The sequence below is a fragment of the Geotrypetes seraphini genome, chromosome 3, assembly GCF_902459505.1.
Source record: "Geotrypetes seraphini chromosome 3, aGeoSer1.1, whole genome shotgun sequence".
Lineage (NCBI taxonomy): Eukaryota > Metazoa > Chordata > Amphibia > Gymnophiona > Dermophiidae > Geotrypetes > Geotrypetes seraphini.
The window spans coordinates 77,984,596-78,006,164 of NC_047086.1; the positions used below are offsets into that span (position 1 = coordinate 77,984,596).

The 21,569-nt window shown below is 41.5% G+C and overlaps 1 protein-coding gene across 3 annotated transcripts in view; it reads right to left on the reverse strand.

Moving 5' to 3' along the window:
• SH3YL1 (SH3 and SYLF domain containing 1) overlaps positions 1-21,569 on the reverse strand; it is a 63,870-nt gene that overhangs the window by 35,375 nt on the left and 6,926 nt on the right. For all 3 annotated transcript variants that reach the window (XR_004538778.1, XM_033937558.1, XM_033937556.1), the window contains exons 2-4: positions 19,065-19,175; positions 16,047-16,160; positions 10,218-10,282 (exon numbers count right to left, since the gene is read on the reverse strand). Coding sequence is in view for 2 of the 3 variants with exons in the window: in XM_033937558.1 (XP_033793449.1) it covers positions 10,218-10,282; positions 16,047-16,160; positions 19,065-19,175 (290 nt within the window). In the remaining variant the exon portion in view is untranslated. The remainder of the gene's footprint in view (positions 1-10,217; positions 10,283-16,046; positions 16,161-19,064; positions 19,176-21,569) is intronic.

A 21,569-nucleotide genomic window follows, 5' to 3' on the forward strand; every position in this document is an offset into this window, starting at 1 on the left:
TTTAATCCTGTGTGTTCAATATTATCAATATATTTATTTATTCAATTTTCTACACCATTCTCCCAAGAGAGCTCAGAATCTATATATATAAAATCGGAGGTATGTATGTGTGTATGTATGTATGTGTGTGTGTGTGTATGTGCCGCGATCACGCAAAAACGGCTTTACCGATTTGAACGAAACTTGGTATGCAGATCCCTCACTACCTGGCGTGATATGTTCTGGGGGTCTTGCGGCCCACCTGCACACGTGGGCGGAGCTACAAACAGAACATCAGATTTCACCCATTCATGTCAATGGAAAAAATGTAAAAAGCTGCCATTCTCACAGTACATCAAAAACGGCTTGACCGATTTGAACGAAACTTGGTATGCAGATCCCTCACTACCTGGGGTGATATGTTCTGGGGGTCTCGCGGCCCACCTGCACACGTGGGCGGAGCTACAAACAGAAAATAAGATTTCACCCATTCATGTCAATGCAAAAAATGTAAACATCTGCCATTCTCACAGTACATCAAAAACGGCTTGACCGATTTGAACGAAACTTGGTATGCAGATCCCTCACTACCTGGGGGTCTCTTCACCCAAGAATTTATATGTTCTTGCTCCTGGAGGTGAAACTAAATATGTTGTTTCTAATCAAGTTTTGTGTTTGTTGTATTTTATTCATTTTGTCAAATATTTCACATTATAATTTGAATATTGTACTTTTCATAAAGCTGTAAAAAAATAATTTCATTCACCACTATAAAGTATCTTTATTTGAATCCATTTACAGTGTTATTGCTATAATTAAATACCCGTGCAACGCCGGGGCATCAGCTAGTGGTTTATATGAATTTAGTCAGGTACTCAAGAATTTTTCCCTGTCTGTCCCGGCGGCCTCACAATCTATCTGATGCACCTGGGGTAACGGGGGAGGGGCTTATGTGACTTGCCCAGGTACTCTATATACACACAAACATGCATTTATTAAGCTGAAAATCACAATCTATATGCAAGCTTTTATTCTCAAATTTGGAAATAAAAAATTTTGCATGAGAACGTTTACTAAAAACTTGCATAATGACTGTTTTTAATCAAATTAAATCACAACTAAAATGAAGACAAGCATGTATTTTGTCATCAGTAGAGGTCGCCCTAGTACATGTATTCCAGCCTTGATGTCAGATCTGGCAGAGAGGGCTGGCCTTAAAAGAGTTGGCTTAGATCCGACTGATATTGTAAAACAGATTCCATCTACAGCTTACAGCCTGGCATCCTACTCCCAATCTCATAGCTTCAGTGTAGCCTAGCCATACATGAGGCTTAAACCAGCTTTATCTTATATCGAGGGTCTGAGCAAATTTAGTTGCATAACATAAAACTAACAGTGTGTATAGAGCAGATTGCAGGATATGTTTTATCTATTATTATTGGTTATGTTTCTTGGATTGTTTTTGAATTATTGAGTGCGCATTTTTGTAAACCACTATAGTTTATTAACATATCATCTGCTTAAAACCCAACTATAAATCCCCCCCTCATGGATCAAACAAAAACAAAAGCTAAATCCCATACAGAAAAACTGTGAGAAACTAAACAAAAGCACACCTTACTTCCTTTTATAAAGTGAGTATGTTACAACACCACAAACTACTCTTGTATACAGGGCCCTCCCAGTGTTACTATTTATTTATTCAATTTTTTTAGCCCGTCTTTCGAAAGAGCTCAGAACGAGTTACAAATCAGGTACTCCATCATTTTCCCTATCTGTCCCGGTGGGTCACTCTATCTAATGTACCTGGGGCAGTGGAGCAGTGCAGGATTTGAACCCACCATCTCAGGGTACTGATGCTTTAGCTCTAATCAGTACACCACATTCTCCTCAGACTCACTCCTGACCTACTTGCTTGTAATGTTTGTTAGCTTCTAGTAGTCTGTATCTCCAATTCCATTTCCTTATCCAGGCTTAATTCACCTGAGCTCTCTACCCCCCCCCCTTCGAACTCCTAGTACAGCAGAAGAAAGTCTCTCCCTCCCCCTTTCTCTAGGCTGCTGGTTTTCCTCTTTCCAGTGAAGAAAGTCTAAAAATTCAGAGACATAAAAAAACAATATACTACAAGAGATTAGTACTTAAAAAAAAAAAAAAATTAGAGCTGTGCAAGGTATCTTATTAATAAGGAGGGGTGACTGGGAGATAATTATCTCTGTGTCCAAGTTCCCCTAATGTTTGATAGTCCAGGGGCTCAACATTTATACCTTTAATCACAGATCCATCTACACAATAATCCATAGCATCAGCAATACATCTCTTTAGAAAGTTGAATTTAATTTAAGGAACTATGTAAAAAGTCTAAGTCTAAAGGCATAGACACAATAGAAAAAAACCTGTTATATGGTATCTCAACTATATTTAATAATAGACTAACATTTATAACTTGTTTTCTTATGGTAAACACAGTATGATTTACTTTTCCAAAAGACCTTTTTTTCTCTTATCAAAAGCCCTTTCTTTGTCAATATAGATAAATAAGTCTCTAAATGACTTCTATTTGCACATACTGGCCTTCTTTTCATCATATGAAAGTGAAATCTGCTAAGCTAGCATTTGTCAAGCCAATTTCTTACATTTTATTCAGACAAAGTGTTAAAGTTTTCCAGATCAACACCAGTTCCCACAGATCATACCAATCAATACTGTGTTTCTGAGGTTTCTAATTCAGGAAGACTTAAAAGAAAACTCTTTAAAAAACTAGAATATACTGTAAAGTACTCCAAATGAGGATGCTGATTTCTACATAGACAATACCACCCAATTTTCTCCACTGGCCATACCCCCTCCCTATGTACATATGAATTCTTCTAGCTCAGGGTGGGCAACTCCGGTCCTCGAGGGCCAGAATCCAGTCGGGTTTTCAGGATTTCCCCAATGAATATGCAGGAGATCTATTTGCATGCATTACTTTCAATGCATATTCATTGGGAAATCCTGAAAACCCGACTGGATTCCGGCCCTCAAGGACCAGAGTTGCCCACCCCTGTTCTAGCTTTTCCATCACCATATTGAGGAGTAGTGGCTCGTGGCCAGTAGGGGGCGATGTCTATGGGACGGTAATGGAATGGACGTCAGGACATGATGGTGCAGTATTTTGTGGAGTTTTTCTACAAAAATGCCTGCTTTTCGTATGATTCTGGGTAACTCTAGTCAGATACAAGCATATTTATTAGTTAAGGCCACGCCCAATAGAAGCGTACGAAAAATTGGTGAATAAAAATCTGAATATGGATGTAGCCAAGGCCAGAAAAACATACAGATTAATATTAAGGAAAAGCATAATAATATTCTTTTTATGTATTTTGCTATTAAGCTAGATCATAGAGGAAATCAGGATATACATGAACTCCATCTCTGTTTTTCTATGTCTTCTGCTTGGCTTTACTCCATTTTGTGTTCAGCCTATATCCCTAGTCTTTGTTCAGGTTATATGTACTTCTTGGATCTGATGAACTTAAGGCAGTCAAACTGACCCTAGATCCTTCTCTTGCTTGTACACAAAATTTATTGCATACCGCACTACTTTAAGTATTTGCAGGATTTAGTCTTAAATCTTAACTGCTACACTCTAGTGTTTCCTCATACCTCACGAGATCCCTTCTCTTTCTTATCTACCTCATATTTATTCTCAAAACATATCAAATTTATATGTGTAAACACCAATTTCCTGCCATTGCCACCAACTTGTACTACATTTAAAAGAAAAGGAAGTAAAGTTGGCTCACATAGATTTGACTGATCTAAAACTGTATTGTTACATTTGAGTCACTCACGCTTCAAATTCTGTTCAAATTGTCAAGCAATTATTGTAGTATAAGAAAGGAGTGTTAAAGTAAAATAAACTTTACCCCAAAGTATATGGCTTACAAATAAACAAAGCAGTCTATTGTATAAATGTTGAAGTATAGGATAACTGATAAAATAATAATACGAAAAGTCAATAGTAACTGGCATCACATTCTTTATGTAGCTCCTCTGCTAGGTACTCAGATTTAGAGGATTTCATATACATGGCATATATTATGACAGAGTTGGAGAAGGGGAAGAATAGTCCAAAGATCACAATATACTATATGTTAAAGCAGTGTGCCGCAAACTTTTTGAAGCTGCGGCACATTAAACGTGGGGCTGCAGCTGGAGGGCATCCAGAAATGTGCAGACGTCAATGCGATGATATCATGTGAATGTATGATGTCATCACATTGACATCCGTGCATGCGCAGATGCCCTCCAGCCACGGTCCTGAGCCTCCAATTACTGCCGATGGTGGGGTGCTGGAGGAGAGGAGGAGGGGCACCGGCGCTAGCTGACTGCTTACAGGATGTACCTCTCATGGCGAGAAGCATGTCCTGTAAGCAGTCAGCCGGTGCTGGCACCCCTCCTCCTCGCCGGTGTCTCGCAGTACACCTGGAATCTGCTGCGGCACACAGTTTGCGATATATTATGTTAAAGGAAACACTGTGGTGTTCAAAAAGATAAGTCTTTACTGTGTATCTTGTCCTTAACTCTAAAAGTGAAGTTTACAGGTTCTAAATACAGTATGCAGAATGTATTCAAAGAAAACCAGATAAAAGATTAGATCCTGTCCTCTTCTTACTTATGCAGAAACTTTCTTCCTCTGAATTCCAGGTTCCATTTTACCTTCTGGGCGTCCCAAACCAGGACATTATGAATATCACAAAACCTTTGTTTTGACTGGAGCACCTGAAAAATCTGGGACATGAGAGGGATCAGAGATTATTACGGTTAGATTTGAGGTGGCTTGGGAGCATCAAACTACGGGGAAGTTAGGCCATGTCAGATTTTGCACCTTAGCTGTTTCAAACCAGGCCTGAACTGTATGTTTTAGAGAAATGGGCTGTCTGCAAGAATTGATTCAAGCTGGTGAAATATGTTGCGAGAATCTCATAAACATTAGTCATGTTGTTGTTGTTGGGTGCCATCGACTCGTACTCGAGTCCTAGCGACTTGATGAATTGCAGGATCTAAAAAGAAATCGGGTTTGTACTAGTCCAGAAAAGTCCTCCAGTGCCCTCTCATGGTTGTTTTCAACGTGCCCAGCCATCTGATCATAGGTCACCATCTTCGCCTGGTTCCTTCAATCTTCCCAAACAGGATGTCCTTCTCCAGTGATCTCTCTCTTCTGATGGTGTGACCAAAATAAGACAGTCGTAACTTCATCATTTGGACTTCGAGTGACGTGGCTGGTTCGATCTCTTCCAGAATCAAATTGTTAGTTCTTCTGGTGGTTCACGGCACACCTAAAATCCTTCTCCAGCACTATAGCTCAAAAGAGTCAATCTTCTTTCTGTCTTATTTCCGTAGTGTCCAGCTTTCACATCTGTAACTGGCCACTGAGAAAATGAGTGCATGGACAAGTCTGATCTTTGTTTGGAGTGTTACCTCCTTGCCTTTGAACACCCCTGCTCAAGAAAGCACATTGGCTCCCAGTAGCACATAGAATAGTATTCAAACAATGTCTGCTCATTTTTAAAGCTTTAGAACATAAAACTCCTGCTTTTATATTTAGACTTTTAATTCCCTATACTTCCTCTAGATCTCTTAGATCTCAAGATCAGCAACTTTTAGCTATTCCCTCACTAAAAGTCATTAACACAAGGCGTAACACTATCTTTTCTATAACAGCTCCTCAATCTTGGAACAATCTTCCATTGTACATAAGACAAGGAAAAAACTTAACAAAATTTAAGTCAGAACTTAAAAGTTTTCTTTATATTGACGCCTTTAATAACTGATCTTTTTTTTCTTTTTTCTCCGCATCCATAATTCAAAAGGTCAATTGTCTTTGTCCCCCTTCCTATTGTTTTTCCCCTGAATTTAAATTTGAATTAGTAATTTTTTTTATCGAATGTAACCATTAAATATTTTTCCTTTTGTTTCACTATAGCCTATTTAAATTACCTTTAAATGTATGTTATTTATATTATGTGTATTTTAGATAATTGTATGTTTAATTTAATAATTGTAAGTATGTCTCCAACTATTTTACTTGTACATCGCCTTGAATTTTGAATTGGCGATTAAACAAAATACCTAATAAACTTGGAAACTTGGAAACTTTGTCAAGAGTCTTCATTGAAGAATGACCAAGTGTTATTCTGCAGAGTATTTCCTCCCTAATTGCTTCTTTGTTTACAATAGAGCACAGGAGATTGAAATCCTTTACAACTCCTATTCTATCACCTTCAAGTTCAAAATCTTCATCATTTTCCATGTTCATGATCTTTGTCTTATGTTCAGTTCTAATCCCATTTATGACTTTTCTCAGTAGATACAGCATGTCTTCTTTGCTGCTGGTGATGAGCATTGTAACATCTGCATAGTGCAGGTTGTTTATATTTCGGCCACCAACTTTGAAACCCACACTCTCTGCTTCCAAATTTGCTTTTCTGAAGATGGTTTCACTGTACAGGTTGAACAGGTAAGGTGACAGGATGCATCCTTGCATGACACCATGTTTTACTGAAAACCAATCACTGTTGCCATATTTAGTACTCACTGCAGCTTCTTGATTTTCATATAGACTCTCTATCAGCTGAGTTATGTGTTTGGGTATTCCCATTTGTACTAGAGTTCTCCATAGTTTAGTGTCATCCATACAGTCAAAAGCTTTGCTGTAGTCGATAAAGCAAAGGTATAGGGATTTTTTGTATCATTTGCTCTTCTCTAATATCCATCTAACATTGGCAATAATATCTCTTGTTCCTTGATCTTTTCTGAAACCAGCCTGAACTTCAGGTAGTTCTTGCTCAATGTATGATTGGAGCCTTCATTTTATTATTTTCAGTAATATTATGTTGGCGTGTGGAATTAATGCCTTGCAGTAGGCACTGTAGATATTCATAAATATGAAATCTTTATATTTTCTTATTTTGATGACTGATTCTTAGAGTTCATGCAAAGTTTGCTCACAATTCTAACCCTCAAATCCCTAGGCTTTATTATCAACTATCAAAAGACTAATCTAACCCAGGCAGAACTGCTGCTCTTTGTAGGATGTCTTTTGGGCTCATCACAGGGAAACACCCTTTTCCTTAAGAACAAGTGTAAGCGATGTACTAAATGCAGTAGGTTATCAGCATATCAAGTTCCTCTATCTTTTTCTTAATTAGATTTATTGGGACAAATGGTAGCAAATGTTAATTATATTACCCCATTTGTATAATTCCACATACATTGTACACAGTGAGAACTGAAATCTTATTGAGGTTGGACCACTCATCATTATCTTACAAAATACTTATGTCAAATTAACTCATTCTCTCCCTCTACTGATGGGGGATTCATTCAAATCTAGCACAAGTATGACCATTCCATCAATCCTGAGTATCTTCTACAGTAGCTCTGACCAAGAATGCTTCAGATGTTGGATAAAGGGTTCATTTGGACTCTAAATAGCCAGGACTTTTGCTCAGTAAATGTCTCTCTTCACATCAGTTGCATAGAAATTAAGAGCAGTGTTGAGCACTTGAAACTTTGCCATTACATAAAGAACAAATAGTCTTCATTCAAAATAGGTATCCATTTACCATGTGAACAAAGGGGTCCATAGTAACATAAGACTATGAAACTCGGTAACTTCAAGGATTATATCATAGGCAAGCTGAATCTCCTAGCAGACAATGTAGCTCATTGCCTGGAACTTACAAGGTTTCCATCATTCAAGAATAACTCCCCCCACCCCAGCCGTAAAGACTGGCATCTGTCATCAGGATCACCAAGACTCTAAGCGGAGAGGGATGCCTCTGGATAAAAACTCCAGCCAAAGTCACTAATGTAGCCTCTGTCGTGCTTCTGCTGTACAGGCTAACTGTGACTGGAAAGTCCTTCAGAGGCAACCAATGTGCCCGTAGCACGCTCTGCAGGAGACGCAGGTGGGCCTTTTACCTTTATGGTTGATACCATGGACCCTAGCACCTGAAGGTAATGCCAAGATGGATGCACCAAGATCTCTAGTATCTGACATCTGAGCTTCAGTTTGCATGGCTCTGGATGAAAAACTTAGCCCTCTTCTGTGTTAAACCCCCAAGTACTCCAGACACTAGGTTGGCTTCAAATGGCTCTTTTTTAAATTTATAATCCACCGGAACTCCTCCAGGAGCTGGACTATCTGTGACACTGCCCGGTGACATTCCATCACAGATGGTGCTCTGATCAATTAATCATCTAAGAATGGATGCATTTGGATTTGTGTAGATATGCTCCTGCCACCCCTATTACCTTGGTGAAAATGTGAGGTGCAGTTGACAAACCAAATAGCAGTGCTGAGAACTGAAAATTGCTCTCTAGCACATGGAACCTGAGAAACCTTCTGTGATTTGGGAAGATGAGAATTTGCGGGGGCCAGTAAGGAAGCTGCTCAGCACCGAGCAGCAGCACCAAATCGTGTTCCTGCTCATACTGCTCAGCAGCCAAAGAAACTTGCGGCAGCCGGTTAGCAGTGGGGCAAGAACTCGGAAAGTTTGCTCTTGTCCGCTGCACCTCCACCGGGGATCGGCTAGCATGAGGCTAGGGCAGGGAGGGGAAAGGGTGCAGAGCCTGACAGGGGAGGAAGGCAAGGAAGGGTGATGTGCAGAGCCTGACAGGGGGGAAGAGAGGGAGGAAAGGGTGCTGGGTGCAATGCTTGACAAGGGAGGGAGGGAAGGGGGCTGGGTGCAGAGCTTTACAGGAAGGGGGCTGGGTGCAGAGACTGATAGGGTAAGCCACTTGAATATTAAGCCACCCAACTTATATTCGAGTCAACCATTTTTCGTCCTTTTTGGGGGGGAAGGGGGGTCTCAACTTATATTCGAGTATATATGGTATGCATTTATTTGTAATGCTTACCCATCAGCTTACCCAACATTTGCTATCTGGCTACATCATCACTGCTAAGTATATATTCCACACATCAATCGGTTCAGATAACAGTGATATAGTTTAATTCAAACCAACTAGCATATTCTCAGCAGATTTCCCATGTCTCAATTTTCCTTTAAAATTCTGTTAACGCCCCTCTGTGTTGTCATTTATAGAAAAATGTGACAACAAAATGATTGAAGTAACACCTTAATCATGAGCAATGCCATAAGCCTTAAATTTAATGCTGTCTACCCCCTTTGCAGAACACCAAGTATAGCACAAGTTCTTTTTCATGAGATGGAGATTTAGTCAGCTGTATAAATTGTAGTGCTGCCACTGTATCCAAAAACATCAAAAAGTTTCTACAAGGGAAAACAGGATTCTCTGTAGCCCGAAGGTTAGCATCAGTGTTCTCAGCGTGTATCAGCTGTGGCTGGCTGAAGTTTGGCGGTCCCTGATGAAGGGGCATTGATCCTTGAAACCAAGCTTGGTTGGACCTGTTTAGCTATTTTGATTCTACAACTCTTGAATATCAGACAGTTCTTGTTCGATTAGAGGGACGATTATCCCTGGACTCTACACAATATTCAGCTAAGTAGATTTTTCAGCTGTGCTTTTGATGTATGATTTTTGATTATTTTCTGAGATTGCCGCTATTTGTTTCTTCCGTTGGGCTCACAGGTTGGGGTAAAAATTTCCTTTTGGCTTTATTGAAACCATTACATTAGTATTGTTGATTAATTTATTGCATCACATGTGTTATTACACTTTATGAGCACACAAGTAGGGCTCCTATGTTGGTGTGCGGCTGAAAACTGTGTTTTCACTTTGACTTGTTTAAGCTATTGAATGGGTCTTTCAGATCCGTTCTCTAGAGCTTATCACCTCACACTGACGGCCCTGCTTTCACTATTCATTAGTTAACATTTAATTATTTTCTTTATATTTAGTGCATTTAAGTGTGAAGCGAAAGGAAATTCTTTGCCGCAATCCTGTTTTCCCTTATAGCAACTTTTTGATGTCTTTTGAATGGGGTTATTGAGATTGTATCAAAAAAAGCAATAATGGTGGTGTCTGGATTTTCAATATGTAGTTTAAAATCTCCCATGAGCAGTAACCTAAGGAAACTTTATCAGATGGTGTGTTGTTTTGCAAAGTACATAATATAACATATTTAAGTCAAGTAAGTAACTTCTTTCTTATTTTTTGGATAACTAAATTTAAGATATCGCATAATAAAACAGAATAAGAAGAAAAGCTTAACATTAATCCTGCCTATCTTTTTTTTCTCTGTTAAAAAGGTATGTTATACCTACCTCAATTCCAATTTCAAATCCACCACCCAAGCCTGCTATTCCAATTGCAGAGGGTGCAGACCATTCTAAAGTTACAAAAGAAAATTAAGTTGAACATTAACCATTCAAGAAGTATAGCAGAGTTAACACACTTTTAGATAGTTAGGTTTACTTTCTACAACTAATCCTGAGTTTTCCAACAACAGGTCACTAGCAACAATCAACTACTATAATCACAAAACAACAACAACAAAGAACATTGCAGGGATTTAGTTTCAGAATAAAAACACACACACACACACACAACAAACTAAAGGTAAGTTTCTATAATATGATATTATATCCATTGTAGCATGCATTGAACATAAGAACATAAGAATTGCCGCTGCTGGGTCAGACCAGTGGTCCATCGTGCCCAGCAGTCCGTTCCCACAGTGGCCCTTAGGTAAAGGACCAGAGCCCTAACTGAGTCTAGCCTTACCTGTGTACGTTCTGGTTTAGCAGGAACTTGTCTAACTTTGTCTTTAATCCCTGGAGGGTGTTTCCCCCTGTAACAGCCTCCGGAAGAGCGTTCCAGTTTTCCCACCACTCTGGGTGATAAAGAACTTCCTTACGTTTGTACGGAATCTATCCCCTTTTAACTTTAGAGAGAGTGCCCTCTCGTTCTCCCTACCTTGGAGAGGGTGAACAACCTGTCTTTATCTACTAAGTCTATTCCCTTCATTATCTTGAACGTTTCAATCATGTCCCCTCTCAGTCTCCTCTTTTCAAGGGAGAAGAGGCCCAGTTTCTCTAATCTCTCGCTGTACAACAACTCCAGCCGCTTAACTATTTTAGTCACTCTTCTCTGGACCCTTTTGAGTAGTACTGTGTCCTTCTTCAAATACGGCGACCAGGGCTGGACGCAGTATTCCAGGTGGGGGGGGGGGGGGTACCATGGCCCGGTACAGCGGCATGATAACCTTCTCCGATCTGTTTGTGATCCCCTTCTTAATCATTCCAAGCATTCTGTTCGCCCTTTTCGCTGCACATTGCGTGGCCAGCTTCATCGACTTGTCAATCAGTACTCCCAAGTCTCTTTCTTTGGGGGTCTCTCTGAGTACTGCACCAGACATCCTGTATTTGTGGACAAGATTTTTGTTACCGACATGCATCACCTTATACTTATCCACGTTAAACTTCATTTGCCATGTCGCGGCCCATTTCTTGAGCGTGTGTATGTCCTGTTGCAGGTCATCTCTCCGTTTTTTATCCGCCAACCAGTTTTTGATCCATGTGAGTATTTCACCCTCAATCCCATGGCTCGCAATTTTTCGAAGTAGTCATTCATGCGAGACCTTGTCAAACGCCTTCTGAAAATCCAGATATACAATGTCGTCCGAGTCTGTTAACTCCCTCGAAGAAGTGCAGCAAGTTCGTCAAGCAAGATCTTCCTTTGCTGAAGCCGTGCTGGATGATCCTCATCAGATTGTGTCCGTCAAGGTAGTCAACGATGCGGTCATTTATCAGCGCCTCTACTATCTTTCCCGGTATCGAGGTCAGACTCAACCGGCCTGTAGTTTCCCGGATCTCCCCTCGAAACTTTCTTGAAGATCGGCGTAACATTCATCACTTTCCAGTCTTCCGGAATCCTTTCCAATTTGATCGACAGATTGGTTATTAGTTGAAGCAGTTCAGCTATAACCCCTTTCAGTTCCTTGATTACCCTCGGATGGATGCATCCAGTCCAGGGGATTTATCATTTTTAAGCCTGCCAATCTGCCTGCATACCTCTTCTAGACTGACTGTCAACCCAGTCAGTTTCCCATCTTCATTTCCTAGGTATATTCTGTCAGCTTCTGATATGTTGCGTATATCCTCTTCTGTAAATACAGACACAAAAAATGTGTTCAGTTTGTTGGTGATGGCTTTGTCCTCTTTCAGCACTCCCTTTATTCCATGGTCGTCTAACGGCCCCACCGCTTCCTTCGCGGGTCGTTTCCCCTTAATGTATCGAAAGAGCGGATTGAAGTTTTTCACCTCCTTGGCAATTTTTTCCTCGTAGTCCCTTTTGGCCCCTCTTACCGCCTTATGGCACCTGCTTTGATGTTGTTTGTGCTTTTTCCTGTTTTCGTCCGTTTATTACCTTTTCCATTCTTTAACGAAGCACATGAAAACTAGCATTATTTTACATTACATTCAATAGGCATGAAGTGAAACTAGTTGAAGGAGAAATAGAGTCCCTCCAGACCAGCACAGATGAGTTATGTACTCCTACCAGCAGATGGAGGCTGAGAATCACTGAGTCTTAAGAAACCTTCTAAGTACTGTAATCTGTATGGTACTCCAAGATTCAGCTCCCAAATAGCCAAGCAGATGCCTCTAACCCTATGAGAACACCAAGCATGAAATAAAAGTTGTTACTGTTTTTATTTTTTTAACTATCGTTTGAGAACTTCTCAAACCAAACTTTCCCATACCATAAACAAAACCCTTGCAGCTCTGATCCCAAAACTGGGAGGGAGGGAGGGAGGAGGAAAGAAAGAAAGAAAAAGAAAGAGAAAGAAAAAGAAAGAAAGAAAGAAAAAGACAAGGACAAGCTCTGTGCTGGGCTGGAAGAACTAAAGGAAAGCAAATTAGCAAGTAAGACCTAATTTCTCCTTCCATAGCATCCCTCCAGACCTGCACAAATGTACAGTACCAAAGCAGTGATAAAGGTGGGATCCCCAAGCTTTCCGCGCTCCTGCCTGGCCCCATGGCGCTATCTGAATAGATGCCGTCAGTTCTTGTGAGTCCCGCGAGAACTGTTTAAATCTTTATTATTTTCAAACTTTGATAGTGCAATACAATTGGTAAATCATAAATACTGCACAGAACGCACTAATAACTATACAATTATTACATTAAACAATCATTTACTCCCATCCTCATCTTAATTACTAATACAATAATACATATGATTTGATTTCAATATTCTATGGGGAAACTCGCTTTGATAAACGAGCATGCTCCTGGAATGGATTATGCTCGTAATCCAAGGTACCACTGTATATGACATCATCAGAGACGCGGCAGAGCAAATCAGGGCAGTAGAAGGGCCCGAAGCAGCGTGTATACACTGCTGCAGACGCTGTTGAAGTCGCAGGCTTGTCGGGAACGTGGGAAGGGAAGGGGGGGGCGGAAAGGGACTAAGGGAGCCGGCCAGACCGCAGGAAGGGAAGGGGGGGGGTAGGGGAAACGCTGCTGCTGCTGCACAGGGAAGTAGTGTGGGGGGAGGGAAATGGAGGGGGAGGGAATGCTGGTTAATAATAGGAGACACAGAAAAAAAAAACCCACACACATACAGCAGCCAAAGAGACAAACAGCAAAACAAACGGTTCATAGACAGTGGAGCGCAAGACGTCAGCGCGCTGACAATCCAGTGCCAACAATTTGGCGCAAGACAGAAGCGCGCGGAGTCAAAAGTAATTTTTAAAGAGCTCCGACGGGGGGTTTGGGGTAGCAACCCCCCCCCACTTTATTGGTTAGTGTTCACGCTGCTGTTGGAGGGGGGTTGGAAACCTCCATTATAGCGAAAACAGAACTTTTTCTGATTTTTTTCGGGAAAAGTTCCGTTTTTCTCTATAGTGTGTGTGTGTGGGGTTTCATCCCCCCACACCTCCACAACGGCAGCGCGAACATTAACCAATAAAGTGTGTGGGGGGGGTTGCCACCCCAAACCCCCAGTCAGAACTCTTTAAAAATTATTTTTTCCCCCGCGCGCTTCTGTCTTCCGACGAATTGTTGGCGCTGGATTGTCAGCGTGCTCGCATCTGGCGCGCGATTATCCCGTCACCAAACAAACAGACAGAGAAACCAAAAGTAAGAAATACAGACAGTAGCCAAAAAGATAGAAGATGACAGTCAAAAAACCACACAGAAGAACAGGGGTCTAAAGAGAGAGATTTAAAGGAAAAAAAAAAAAACAACAACTTTGGACAAGGACAGAGAGACAAACAGAAAAAAAAACCACACACACAGAAGGACAGGGGGTTACAGAGACAGACTAAAAGAGACAGACACCAAAACAAAGATAGACAGACATACAGCGGTCAAGAAGACAGATAGCAAAAAAAGACAGACAGACATACAGCGGACAAGGAGAGAGGTCTCTCTCTCTCCTTGCACGCTGCTGTCTATCTGTCATTTTTTTCTGTCTGTGTCTCTCCCTATGTCCTTAGTGCCCTCAGTGCCTCCTTCCTATGTCCCCATCATTATCTTCTAGACTGTGTCCCATCCCCACCCCCCGATGCCAGACTGCCTGCCTGCTTCCCATCCCCCTGAGCAGCATGTTTCCATTTAAACCCCCCCACCCACCCACCCCCTGATGCCAGCCTGCCTGCCTCCCATCCCCCTGAGCAGCATGCATCCATTTAACCCCCCCTTTGTGCCGACCCCACCCGGCACAGCCAACCCTCCCACCGCGAGACGAACACAAACCTCCCGGCTCCAGCAATGTCCAAGGCACAGTAAACACGCTGCTTCGCGGTCTTCTACTGCCCTAATTTCCTTTGCCACGTCAGAGGAAATTAGGCCATACATACATATATACACACATAAATACAGTGAGAAATTTAACTACTAATATTATTCTGCCTTCAAGAAAGTAGCAGAATACAATGATTGTATACATATACAGATATATCATTTTGGTTAAGTAATCATTTCAGAATAGGATTCTTCTACGGATGAGTTTTTAGTGAAAAGGAGTTCCAAACTTTACAGTGATGCATTATCTCCCTCCTTTACAAAGCCATGCTATTGTTTTTAGTGTTGGCTGCCGCGGTAACAGCTCTGACGATCATAGAATTCCTATGAGCGCCCAAGCTGCTACTTCCGCGGCTGGCTCTAAAAACGCTAGCGTGGCTTTGTAAAGGAGGGAGATAATGCATCACTGTAAAGTTTGGAACTCCTTTTCACTAAAAACTCATCCGTAGAAGAATCCTATTCTGAAATGATTTGTAAAGGAGGGGGTATATAAAGTCTCTTTTTTAATCACTTCAAAGTGGACTGCACAAAACCAATGAGGCTAATTGTTTCCAAATGAGACTTTTGCAATCCTAAAATAAAATGACCACCAGAGTTGTTATTCTCTTGTAAGGAAACTATGGACTGCATTTAATTTTAATGCAGCCAGCTTTTTAATGCATCACATTTCGGAAACTTTTGGTTTCTGGAAATATTTTTAACTACCTAAAAAAAAAAAAAAGGAGAAGATCAACGTCCAACGGGAACACAAAGGGAAAAAGTAGGACATGCAAAAACACAGGATTCTCATGCAATATTTGAAAATAAAGATTGTGTGAGAATCCTGTGTTTTCATATGTCCTACTTTTTCCCTTTGGTTTATGGTTTATTTATGCTTGATATACTGCATTTTCCAACATATGGATCAATGTTGTTTACACTTCTCTTTCTTTAGGTACTTCAGGTATTTTTCCCGTCTGTCCCAGTAGGCTCACAATCTAACTATGGTACCTGGGGAAATGGAGGGTTTAGTGACTTGCCCAGGATCACAAAGAGCAGCGCTAGGCTCAAACCCACAACCTCAGGGTGCAGAGGCAGCTGCTTTGAATATTTTTAGCTAAAGTTACATTGCGACAGGTCTGCATGCACAAGACTGACGCATGACATCTTTTCACCTAGAAAGTCAACTAACCAGCAGGCACCATAGACTTCTGCATTGTTGGTTTCAATAGGTCAGTACTGCTTATGTAAGAGATAACTAATCAGTACAAAACTACCCCCCCCCCCACATCAATCTCCACAAAGACTAGGGATAAAGTTAAACATATTAATTCCCTCTTGAAATGAGAAAGATTGTTCACTTACTTCCATCTGGAAGCCGAGCTAACACAATCCCACTGCCTCCTCGAGCGGTTACCAAAAATCCAGCCTTTATCACCGACAAGATGGCAAGCCCTTGTGCTCTAGCTATCACATGAGCTATAAATAATGAAGAATCAGTTTTAATTAAACTGAACACAAAAACACAGGTTGAAGCAGATCACAATGTTTTGAAAATATAAAGATTAAGGTATCATTTCCAGCCACACAAGCTGAAACGTAAGAACATAAGAAGCGCCATCTCCGGATCAGACCTTCAGTCCATCAGGTCCGGTGATCCGCACACGCGGAGGCCCTGCCCGGTGTATACTGTCAGCAAGTTACCTAACCTCAACATAGTTCTTTCACAGCAATATTGCAGCCATATAACTTTTCCTGCAATATAATACCTTGTGCACTAAAAGATGGACATTTAAAAAAATTAATGAAATATTCATACTCATGATGTAGTCACAATTAAAACAGCATTTCATGGTAGAGTACTCCAAATAAAGGTTTATAATATAAAATTTTGGTAGGAATTTAAGTCCATAAATTTGAAATGATAAGCTCTTTAGGAATTAGCCTCTCTGTGGAGTTATGACATCAGCTGTTACTCCGAGTGTGGCACAACATTAAGCAGCACAATGATTTTTAGTTTGTTTTCATTAGCTGCAGTCCATGGGTGTGGAGGCTATTTTGCTTGGACATTAAATACAGTCTTTCATTATTTATTATATCCTGGCATGGATATACAGTGAGTGTAGCTCTGACAATCTCCAGTGGCCCTCACTGGTTCACATTCACAGAACCAAATCTTAAAGTTTTTTGTTTCAGTTTCAGGTGAGGAGCTGCAGCTGCAGTTTCAACTGAAAAAAAGGAAAATCCCCCTCCCCCCCTCAAAAAAAACGCTTGGTCTTCCTTATTTACATGGAGAGAGACCTAAGGCCCTGATTGGCTCAGATATCTTAGGCATCTGAGCCAATCAGGGCCTTGGGATCCTCCCTCTGTATTCCAGGATGCACCGAGGATGTGGAAGGATCCTATGGAAGGGCCCTTTGATATATTGACCGATCAGGTTCTTAGGCCCCTCCCTGGTGCATCCCAGGATACACCAGAAGGGGAAGGCCCAGGCCCATCATTTTAGAAGAGGTGGGCCTGCTGGCAGGGGGGAGTGGGCATTCCTCTTGCCTGTTATCTTCTAAAGATATGGGGGTGTCGGAGGGAGTTTCAGAAGGGATATTGGGTGAAGCATGAGGGAGTGGACATCCCTTCTGCCACATGGAATTGTGGGGGATCCTCTGCCGCTGCTGGCTCAGATGATCACAGCAGGGTTTTTCCCCCCGAATTAGCTGAACTGGCAGGACTCTCCAAAGCCATGGCTACGAGGATTCCTGCAGGCTCAACAGATTACGGATTCCCTTGCCATGATCAGCTGAACCGGCAGCAGCATCTACTTTTAGGATGAAATGTAGGCCAGCATTTTGCATCTGTCACGGCTCTAGGGAGAGCGTAGAGATGCTTAAACTCGGCCAAGGCCACTTCCGGTCGAAACCATGCCCATGCCCAGCCTTAATTGTCTGTAAGCCTCTCCCTAGACCCACAACAAATGCCTAAAGAAGGGGTGCCGGAAAGGTCGATCATGATCAACCAGTAGATCGTGAAGGCAATGCGAGTTGATCGTGGAGCCCATCCCGGGCTCCGTGATAGACTCACGTTGCCTTCGCGTTTTCTCTGCTTCCCAACGACGTAAACAGGACAGCAAATGCGCCAGACCCATCAGCCTCCCCCCCCCCCCCGGTCAATTCTGATGTCGGAGAGGAAGTTCCAGGCCAGCCAATTACTGCCTGGCTGGCCCGTAACTTCCTCTCCAATGTTAGAATTGACATCGGGGGCACTTTTGTTGTCCTGTGTATGGCGTTGGGAAGCAGGGAGAGCTCAGAACTCGGCAGCAGTGGCTTTGGGGCCTGTTCCCCGATGGCAGTAGCAGTGGCTTGGGGGAGCAGGGAGACAGAAAGAAAGAAAGGAGGCATGGAGAAAGACAGACACAAAGAAAGAAAGGGGAGCAGGGAGACAGAAAGAAAGAAAGAAGGGGGCATGGAGAAAGAAAGAAAGGGGAGGGGGCAGGGAGAGAGGAAGAAAAATTGGGGGGAGGGAATGAGGTCTGGAGGAGAGGAAGCATACAGGAGGCTGAAAGAAGGGAAGAAATATTGGATGCACAGTCAGAAGAAGAAAGTGCAACCAGAGACTCATGAAATCACCAGACAACAAATTTATGAAAAATGATTTCATTTTCAATTTAGTGATCAAAATGTGTCCGTTTTGAGAATTTATATCTGCTGTCTATATTTTGCACTATGGCCCCCTTTTACTAAACTGCAATAGTGAGTTTTAGTGCAGGGAGCCTATGAGCGGCAAGAGCAGCGCGGGGAATTCAGTGCTGCTCCCTGCGCTAAAAGCCGCTATTGCGGTTTAGTATAAAGGGAGGGGGTATATTTGTACATTTTTGTATAGTTGTTACTGAGGTGACATTGCATAAAGTCATCTGCCTTGACCTCTTTGAAAAAAACCTGGAATATAAATGATAATTAATGTTTTCTCTTCATTCAGTGTGCTTTGTGTTTTTTTTTTTTTTTTTATTGTTGGTAGATCATTTTGACTTGGTCATTTTAAAAGTAGCTCTCAAGCCCAAAAAGTGTGGGCACCCCTGGCCTACAGTGTAGGCATCCAGTCTCGGGGAGTTTTTTTTTTTAACGTGCATCCTGATTAGCTGCCAGAAGGCAGTAGAATACCTACCGCTGTCTACAACTGGGATGTTCGTTTGTAGAATCAGCCCCTTTGTGTTTAGAGAAACTGAACACCCTTCAATGTAAATGCTTCAATGTCACTTTTGATCATTGTTACACAAATCTATTTCAATCTCATTTCAGAATAGCATAGAAATAAAATTAATGTTGCTCTGCTAGCCCATTTGAATAGAAAGATTAAAAAGTCAAAAGTAGTTGTATTGAAATCATCCCCTACCAGGTATGATTTTATCAGGTCCATTTCTAGAGCTTATCTCTGTAAATTCTTTTAATATTTTAGCTGCCTTTTTTGCTTCTGATTTCAGGTTGGAAGGGATAGGATTATTCACTGAAAAAAAAAAAAAGCATACAAAACAAAGCATAATAAAATTTCAATATATTACATTTCCTGTTTCAGAATAATAATAATTTCAGAAAATATTGCCAAATATAAAATACGATCGACAATAAAACCTGCCATCATATCTATTAACCTCTCTCATTCATAGTATAGATACAGAATTTGGCAGAGTTCAGAAACTAATGGTCTCTTTTACAAAGCCGCGCTAGTGTCTGCGCTGCGCTAATGGCCCCGAAGACCATAGAGATTTAAAGGGCTTTGGGGCTGTTGTTGCGTGGCTTTGTAAAAGAGGCCGTAAAAGCACAGCTCAGCCTTGAGCTGCCATGTTGTCTTATATACTATCCTGTAACATAGTTTATTCATTTTTATTCCGCTTTAGACAAAGCAGGTCACAGCAAATATCTATAATAATAATAATAATGCAAGGGCTTGTACGGGGCCTTATTTAGGGCCCTCAACACAAGGTTAAGGTTCTATGAAGGACAAGCCTGACGCACAGGCAGACACAACTGCCTGAAAACCTGGAAATACCAGGGTGAGAACCTCTCTCCTAGCGAGCTCGAAAACAGGATAGACTGGCCACCTGAACATTAAGGAACTGAATGCCAAGCCCTTTACTAGTACTTCTTGAAGGAATGATAAAATCACAGCTATCAGAGCCCTAACTGCCTAACTGATTCTATTTGTTGCTCTGAACACCAGTGTTGAAATTATTTCCAGGCTTTCACAAAAGTTGCTACTGCCACTGGTTTTTAGGTGTGAAGGGTATAGAGCTATTACCACCTTCGAGTAATCTTTTTGTACTAGGGCCGCATGCTCAAGAACCATGCCATAAACCCAAAGCACTCCAGATTCTGTAAGCTGATATTTGGGACAAGAACCACTCCCCTGGGTCCAGTGGCTGTCAACTGAGAAAGTTGGCTTGAACATTGTTCACTCTCGCTACATGCACTGCTGAGATAATAATAATTAATTTTTTTGTATACCGCCCAACCAGTAGTTCTGGGCGGTTAACATCAAGAGGACTAACATTTCAGTGAAAAAAACAAAATCAGTAAAATACAACAATAAAATCAGCGTACAAATCTTTCAAACAAATAGGTTTTCATCGACTTTCTAAATAGATAAGACTGTGTTTGAATCAAGAAACGGCAAGATTTTGGAGTGGGGTACATGAACAAGCAAGAATTTCTTATATTTTTACTCGACATATATAATTTGAATTGAGAGGATAGGTCTGCTGGAGTTAGGCTGGACAACGCTTTAAAGCAGGGGTGCTCAAATGGTCGATCGCGATCGACCAGTAGATCGCAAAGGCAACGCCAGTCGATCACGTTGCCTTTGTGATCTTGTTCTTCCTGCCTCCCCGAGCCAGGCCAGGCACGTACAAGTGCCGTACCCACAAGCCTTCACCTCTGATGTCAATTCTGACTTTGGAGAGGAAGTTCTGGGCCAGCCAATCACTGTCTGGCTAGCCTGGAACTTCCTCTCCAACATCAGAATTGACGTTGGGAGTGGGGGAAGGGAAGACTTGTTTGCCCGGCGCTTCTACGCGCCAGGCCTGGCTCAGGGAAGCAGGGAGAAATCGGCGTGGTGGCTGCGGGGGGGGGGGAGTCAGGGAGTGAGAAAGAATTGGGGAAGTGGAAAAATTGGCGTGATGGCTTGGGGGGCTGGGGGAGAGAGAAAGAAAGACAGGCAGGCAGGGGGAGAAAGAAAGAGAGAAAAAGAGGGGGGCAGGGGGAGAGAGAAAGAAAGAGACAGACAGAAAGAAAAGGGGAGGGGCAAAAAGAAAGAAATATTGGATTTACAGAAGAAGGAAGTGCAACCAGAAACTCATGAAATCACCAGACACAAAGGTAGGAAAAATGATTTTATTTTCAATTTAGTGATCAAAATGTGTCAGTTTTGAGAATTTATATCTGCTGTCTATATTTTGCAATATGGCCCCCTTTTATTAAACCGTGATATTGGTTTTTAGCGCAGGGAGCCTATGAGCGTCATCGGGATTTAGTAAAAGGGGAAGGGGTATATTTGTCTATTTTTGTATAGTTGTTACTGAGGTGACATTGCATATTTTAGAATCATCTGCCTTGACCTCTATAAAAAAAAAAAACCCAACTACAAATGAGAATTAACATTTTCTCTGCATACAGTGTGTTTTGTGGGTTTTTTTTTTAATTTTATTGTTGGTAGATCATTTTGACTTGGTCATTTTAAAATAGCTCGGAAGCCATAAAAGTGTGTGCACCCCTGCTTTAAAACATATACAACTGAACTTAAAGATGACTCTGGTCTCAAAAGGTAGCCAGTGAAGTTGTGAATAGAAAGGGCTCACTCATATGGTCATACCTTTTCAAGCCAAAAATCAACTGTACTGCTGAT